The following is a 7709-nucleotide window of genomic DNA, read 5'->3' as shown; positions in this document are numbered from 1 at the left end:
GTGATACCTTTGCAGAAAAAAAAGGAAAAGAAAAGCATTGACTCAGCTATTGGGTTGTCATGGTCATAGCAAAGTCATACATTTTTTAGTCTGTGAATGAAGAATAGGCTATAGAAAATCATATTACGTTGTTTAAGTGGGCCCATTATTTATAAGAAATTGTTGAACTAATGTGGGAAAACAGGGGAAACTTTGACTAAAATCACACATTTAGCCAAAAACAATACTTGTAACAATGCAAATCAGACCCAATAAATCACAGCTGCAAAAAGTAATAAGAAGCCCTTTCAATGTATTTAACTCTCTAAGCACTGACGCAGGGTCAGTCTGGGTCTTCAAAGAGGGATAAGTGCCTCCAGATAATGTGATCTCCGGACTGACTGAGGATCAGTTCGAGATGAAACACTGAAACACTGAAACACTCTGTTGTTCACAGTGGTCTGCTGCCATCTTGTGGCTGCAGATCTGTCATGACATGGGCCTGACCCTCTGAGAATCAATCAGTTGTTCCTGCTAACTTGAATTTACACTACAATACATTTTATTGCCGTGATAAATGAAAAGAAAATATCTTATTGTTTGTAGTATCTGGTCAAATAGATAGTTTTGGGTTTGTGTGCTGAGAAATCCACTTCTGAGATGTATACTGGCAGTCCTGTACGAAGGAGTTGAATTTTTTTTCTTTTCTGCTGCTCACTGCAGTGTTCCTGTGCTGGTAGACATTTTTCTTGGATGACCTTGTAGAGTTCATGATACTCTGCTCTTAACAACTAAAAAAATCCCACTATGTCTTTTCAGACCAGTGGCACTCCTCTGCCTTATCTGCCTTATCTACCCTATATAAAGAGGGTAAAAACTGCAAAGGCTTACAGCGTAGTATGACCTATGAACCTGGTTTGTTATGGGACTGATGGTGTGTGCGTTATTATGTGCACAGAGTGAAGAACTCTTGAACTTTCACTTTAAAGTACTTTAACCCTGGCATGTTGATGTTAAAGAACAACTAGCACCATATCGTCACGTCTCAGTGTTTTTAAACAGCCGTGCATCCAAGTGAGAACACAAAACAGCTCTGTGAGACAACATGCTCTCCTCTGTAGGAATAAAATTGACCTTCATCTGTCTCTTAATTACCTGCACCTCAATTAATTATCAAAACCTTCCTGTCAGATGTAGCCATGGCAAGTTATGTCTTTGCAGAGCTGTTATCAAAATCCTGTCATTAATAGCAGCTTATGGAATATGCAGGCATGTTAAGTATTTTTAAATTGCACATGGCACCACAGGGCTTTGCACTATCATGTACAAAGGTTTCACAAAAAATGCATGACTCTGACTCTGTAAAATGCACTGAGATACTTGTGATTTTACACCTTAAATAAACTTACTTACTTATGCACACATTTGCATCCTAAGTAGCTCCAGTACTGTAGGTATTAGTAGAAGCAGTATATAAAGCAGCACTTTGCACCCTTGTCAGGGCCTGTTATGTATCTAGTGTGATCAACAGCACTAATAAATTAAGGGATAGGGTCACAATTTTTCAAGTTTGTCTTAAAACAATATTCAAGTGTCCATATGAACATTGAAACAGGTTTTGTTTCTGTAGTCATTCCTCCTGTTCATACTGAGCATTAGAAGATCCCCCCCACTGCTTCCAACTGACAGACTCCACAGTCCTCATTTTGAGCAAAAATCTATTTAAAGATTATAGTTTGAATAATCAGGATAATCTGAAGATAATATGAGGCTTCAGTGATCTGACTTAGTCAAATAAAGTGAATATATTCCACAGTTATAGTCTTTTTAGGGAAAAATTCCCCCTTTGTGTCTCAACAGTGTTTTCCTGTTCAGGAGGATCGTAACAAAATAAGAATTTGGCGTTTACAGTAACTTTGGATATTGACTTGAGTTGGACGGCTGAAGCCTCATATTAGCTTCAAATAAACTTTTAAATACATTTTTGCATGGAAGGAGGGCTGTGATTTTTGTCCGCCATCACTGACATTGAAAGGGCATTATGAAGGAATTTCTTAATGGCCAATATGAACAGGAGAAATTATTACAGTAAGAAAATCATGTGTCAGTGTGCACTTGGTTCCCTGAGTATTGTTTAGGTCTTGAAAATTTGTCATCCTATCCTTTAACATGACTGTTTAATTTGTTGCTTGAATAATGTTCCTGTAATCTTTGGAGGTTGTCCAGCTGATAATGTTGGACACTTCTGCAGGCCTAAAATCACATTCCCACTCCAAACTGTAAAAAACCAGGCTCCTTCTCATCTGTCCAAGATGGATGTTTGGTATTTCTATAAGGGGAAAATCCTGCAGATTCTTTGTTCAGTGTCTCCCCCTACAGGTAGTGAGCATTATTTCAACTATTTCAGTCTGCTGTTACCCAGCAATGCGAACTATAGAAATATTCTGATTTGACCAATGGCAAACCTTTAGCATTATAGACCTTATAACCAACTATAAGAACAGCTAAGGATTCAAAATTGCTATTCTGTTTCTGAAAAGATCTAAATAAAGATCCTAGTCAGGGAGGTAATGTGTACTCTAGTACCACTTATTCCATGACATGAGGGTTTTTCTTGTTTGTTTGTTTGTTTGTTTTTTGTCATTTAATGTGTGATCATTAAATGACATGAATATCAATGATCAGTGATAAGACATAAGTAAGAATGACTCATAAGTATCTGCTATATCATTAAAATGCACAATTTAACTTAAATAATCTTTTTCCCAATTGGAAAAAAGGGCACAGACTTTGCTCTCAGGTAAACATTTAAGAGGAGTTCTGGCATGCACCATAATAAATGCAAATGTTTTTTTTAAAAAGCAATTTTATCATCAGGATTTAAGAAACTTGACTTTACCAGCACTGAAGTCCAAAAGTATCTACACTGAAAAACAAGGGAACTGTTGCCCCTAGGTTAAGCAGTGAAGCCCAGTCTAGACATGTTTTGTCATGTATGTCATGCCATGATTTGTCCTGCTTTGACCCTGCCTTGGAAAATGTTTGAAAACCTGTTTATACAGCTTCATAGTAAATTATTAGATTTTATTATTGACAAAAACTAGCTGATTTTTAAACTGGTCATGGAAGAGTTCACAATCCTGTCAGCAAATGCATGAAATGTTTATCTTGGTAAGTGAACTCTTGTAATGAGAGAGCATGTAATGGACAAGCTACTTTGGATTAATAAGACAAGGAGGTCAGTGGAGCAACACCTCTAGACTCTAACCTTACTCGCCAAAGTTCATCTGATAACCAAGAATGGAGATATTTGTATGCACACATCAGGGGAAACACAGTCAAAGTCACATCCTCAGCTCTTACAATCAGACCTCACTGAGGAATCATGGCTGATGACAGGACAGAGATGGGCGAAGTGGGGACGTCTCTTGTGTCCTCAGATTCTAAACCATCTCCCGCCAGACCTCCTAACAAGTTTGAGAGGTTATTCCAGCCCTGTCTGGCTGAGCTGGTGGGAACGATGTTCTTTGTGTTTATCGGGTGTGTGTCAGTCATAGAGAACGTGGAGGGTCCAGGGAGGCTTCAGCCAGCTCTGGTGCATGGTTTTGCTGTAGCCGTGATGGTGGCTTGCATGGATAACATCAGGTGAGGATCATCTAAAATATGTTCTCAAATATTTGAGGCTTTTTAAAAAAAAATACAAAATATGCATGTTTTATTGTTTTTTTTTTATTCTTAGTTATCCTGGAATTATTTACACATACATTTTTTTACTTTAAGAAACAGGACGTCAAAAGATTTTCTCAGTTTATGGTAGCTTTAAGTACAGATTTAAATAGGTTATTGTTTAGATAAGGTAATGACAAAAGCTGCACAATCAGTCTCAATCTCATCTGTTGTGCTGTGATTTCATTATTTCCTCACATGCATCTGTATATCACACAATTTTTCTCTCTGTTTGTGTCTCCGCCAGTGGCTCCCATTTCAACCCCCCGTTCACCCTGGCCATCTATCTTTGTGGGGGTATGGAGATGCATATGGTGGTACCGTACCTTGCATGTCAGGTGGTTGGAGGGGTGTTTGGAGCTGCTCTGGCAAAGGTGAGTCACAAAAATCATCTTAGACTCTTTGATATTTACATAAAGCAGACCTATTCTTCACCACTGAATCATTGCTGGCTGGTGTCAACAGGCAATGACCTCCAAAGAGAACTATGCCAAGGCCCAGGGGGCCGCGTTTGCTCTGCTTCAGGCTGACAGTGAAATAGGTGGAGCTCTGATTGGAGAGATCGCCATGACCTGCCTGGTCACCATGGTGGTGCTGCTGGCGGCCGTCAACACCAAGACCAAAAGCCCCCTCGCGCCGTTCCTGGTGGGTTGCACTGTCATCATCAACGTCTTGGCTGGGTGAGTAAATTTCTGGTTTAGATGCATTCATGGTGCTTACAAGATTTGTCCAGGTGAAAGTTTTTAAAATTTCATATCTCACTTATTCTTATTCACATTAATATCTGTCATTTTTTTTACGACACAAATAGTTGAAAACCCATTTATTGCAATACATTAAACATCTCATTTTTTTCTTTATTGTATCAGTGGGGATGTATCTGGTACCTGTCTGAATCCAGCCAGAGCCTTTGGTCCAGCCATAGTGAGCAACTACTGGACTTATCACTGGCTCTACTGGGTAGGACCCATCACTGGAGGTGTAATAGCAGCTGCACTGGTTCGGTAGGTGCAGCACAAGATTGACACATACTTTGATCCAGAGGTTCACAGCATTTTTGCCTTAAAGTCTTCTTGTGACACCTCATCATAGGTTATGGACATGAGTTGTGAGCATTTCAACCAAAGACAGTTTCATTTCATGCCTCTTTTAGAGGCCTGAAAAGTGGAAGGAATTCTGTGTTTCACAAGAAAAAAAAGCAAATATTAGAAAACAAAGTCAGAAAAAAATTAACAGAATTTTGTATAAAAGATTTTTTTTGTCTTTTTTTAAACAACTGCTTTAAAAATCATGGTTGTATATTGTATGAAAATGAAAGACTTATTACTTGCTGAACATACTGTGTATCTATTTTCCTGTTTTTGCAGACTCATACTTGGAGACAGGAAGATTCGACTCATCCTGAAATGAGATCCTGTGTGCATCAACTTAAGTGAGATTAATCATCACATGGCTTTTTAAAAAATCAACAGTTACAATAAAACTCTCACTTTTTTTGGTCAACTTAGATGTTTCTGTATGATTAGATTTTCTTTGCTATATAATAAAATTAAGTTTTGTCACATCATGAAACATCCAGTGTTGGAATTTGATGATTAAAGAAGTATTTCCCCTTTCTCTTTGTACAGTATGTTACATTATGCTTAGCATTACAGATTTATTTGATATGATACTGGTTTTATTAATAAATCCTGTCACACTAGTATAGGTGAAGTTAAATTTAAACAGAGTTGTAGATAATTAGTAAACTGGGTTAACTGGTCTGGCATTCAAAAATGAATTGTCCAGTATCTAGCCAAGTTTCTTGTCTGGATATTGGACACTGGTTAGTGTGTGAAGTTGTATTTGTACACACTGCATCAGATTGTAAGTGAAAATTCATTTTCACATATCCTGATGCACAACTCTTCAGAACTTCCACACAATATATGATGTGAGCATATATATTTATCCTGCAGTTAAGAGAAATAAATGCTAAATGAGTCATTTTTGTGTTTCACTTTTAAGAACACAAAGGCATTAGAAAAATCAAATTTTCAACCAGGTGCATGAGTGATGCCAATTATGCAAAGACATTAAGGGAAAACCCTCTGCTCTAACTAGTTACTTTTTAAATTGACAAAAAAAATAAAAAAGCTAAGGCCAAAATTGAATTACTTCAGATTTTCAACTACAAATGCTGCCCACCATTAAAAAGAGACCAAATGGCAACCTTTTCAAAGCCAAGAGACATCTCTGCTTCAGCTTTGTGTTCCTGGTACCATGTCCCTGGTCTCTATAGCAGGAGCAGTGAATGCTTGTTCGGCACTGGAGGGTATCATGCTGTTTCCATATTGTACCCCTGGGCCTCCCCACAGCAGTGGCCCACATGGGAAAGCAGGCCAGGCGGTGAGATAAACCAATTACCCCCCAGTCTGTGTGGACTCCTGCCGGTGCATCATGCAGCAGCTCCGGGCTGAGCCCTCCTGGGCTCGTTCCCCATGAGAGCCTGCTGGAATTCCCAGAGTTGAGAATTGTGTGGTCTCAAAAGCCTGTAGAGAGGTTATTTTTTGCTTGGAAATTTGACATGGTGGCCCCCTGGGACAACACTGAGGGAGGAGACTTCAAACTGGGCTTCTGTTGGCCAAAAAGAAAAAGAAAACATTTGTAGAAGATTTATGGGTAAAATTCATCAAAATAATATATTTTTGCAACCTTCAACTGTGTCTTATATACAATACATAAACATGTTTTTAAATAAACTAAAAATCTTTATGACAAAAGTATTTCAGTCAGGTTCTAACGATTTTTTGCTCAGTTTTCTCTGCTCTCTGAGCAGCTTCACACAAACTGTCCTTGAGATACACAATATGTGATGAACACAGACACATGAATTAAACATTCAAAATTCACAAACAACTGAAAGCTAATACAAGAGGAGGCTGAGGAGATAGAGGGAGTTACATTTCTTCAACAATGTAGCAGCAAGGATGCAGAGCTCACCGTTGTTGTGGACTGAAGAAGCACCAAATGTTTATATCAAGAGAAACAGGTCATGGACATAAGTGATTTCTGTGCCCGCATGAACTACTGTGAGGCTCCATTTGTCTACTATAATAATAAATGTGGTTTGAACTACACAAATGAGGAATTACATTTTTGCATAAAAAAGTCATGTTTTCAGTAGCTGAGATGTCTTAAATGTATATACTGCAGGTTTATAATCAAGTTTTATCTGAAATTGAAACAGACGACATGCATAAAAAGAAGGGAAATAGTGAGAAATATCAAAGATAACAAGAACAGCAGAAATTTGGACAGGCGGAAATTAAAAAGCAGGGATCAGCCCTCCTCTGGCTTCTCGGATTCATGAGCCCTGATGGTTTCTCAATGACAGCAGCCGTGACAATGGTCATTATGTCTGCCAGAGGCCTTGTCGCTGCAGGGTCATTGTGTGGGCCCCATTCACCACACAGTCATTTACACTTTCATTGGCGGCTATTTAGTCCTCATAAAAAGTTCAACACACCAATTTGTGAGCCCTGCTCAGCCAAGGAGAAGTGTGGAATAGGCTAAGAAAGCAGTTGCTTTAAAAGTCAATTAATTGTTCCCCTCTTCTGGGGAGGGGCTGAGGGGAGGATCTCCAGGCTTTGGGGCCTCACATCTGTCCATTTGTCTTCTCCGGCCATGATGCAGGGGCCACACAACTCAAAAGAAACGTCTGACTCAGTCTGCTCAGAGCTTTGGCCATCTAAGGAGATTTTGTATTTCATTTTATGGTAGGGCTATCTTATTATCATAAGAATCTGATTACAGGGAGAAAGATGGGATGCAGAAGGAAAAGGACTAAAATAAGCTTGTAGGACACTTAGCTCTAAATCCTTTTCTTCTCATAAACCAGAGATTATGCAGCATATGATGGGAAATGGGGGCTTAAGTTCATTCACGACTTTACCAAGCCTCCTATGAAAAAAGAGCGCATTGGTCTTTAGGGGCCAGACTATTCTCCTAAGCTGAAGGACCTC

General features: G+C 38.9%; 1 protein-coding gene across 1 annotated transcript; it reads left to right on the top strand.

The window, feature by feature from the left end:
• Positions 1 to 3292: 3292 nt before the first annotated feature.
• On the top strand, positions 3293 to 5277 carry aqp8b (aquaporin 8b). The gene is made up of 5 exons (XM_067615733.1): positions 3293 to 3624; positions 3953 to 4079; positions 4171 to 4385; positions 4575 to 4709; positions 5073 to 5277. Exons 1-5 carry the CDS (start codon positions 3365 to 3367, stop codon positions 5113 to 5115), a joined length of 780 nt encoding a protein of 259 aa, XP_067471834.1. The 5' UTR covers positions 3293 to 3364; the 3' UTR covers positions 5116 to 5277.
• The last annotated feature ends 2432 nt before the right edge of the window (positions 5278 to 7709 follow it).

This window comes from Thunnus thynnus, chromosome 17, assembly GCF_963924715.1.
Source record: "Thunnus thynnus chromosome 17, fThuThy2.1, whole genome shotgun sequence".
In the NCBI taxonomy this organism is placed as follows: Eukaryota; Metazoa; Chordata; class Actinopteri; order Scombriformes; family Scombridae; genus Thunnus; species Thunnus thynnus.
This window is presented reverse-complemented; position numbering and strand designations above follow the sequence as displayed.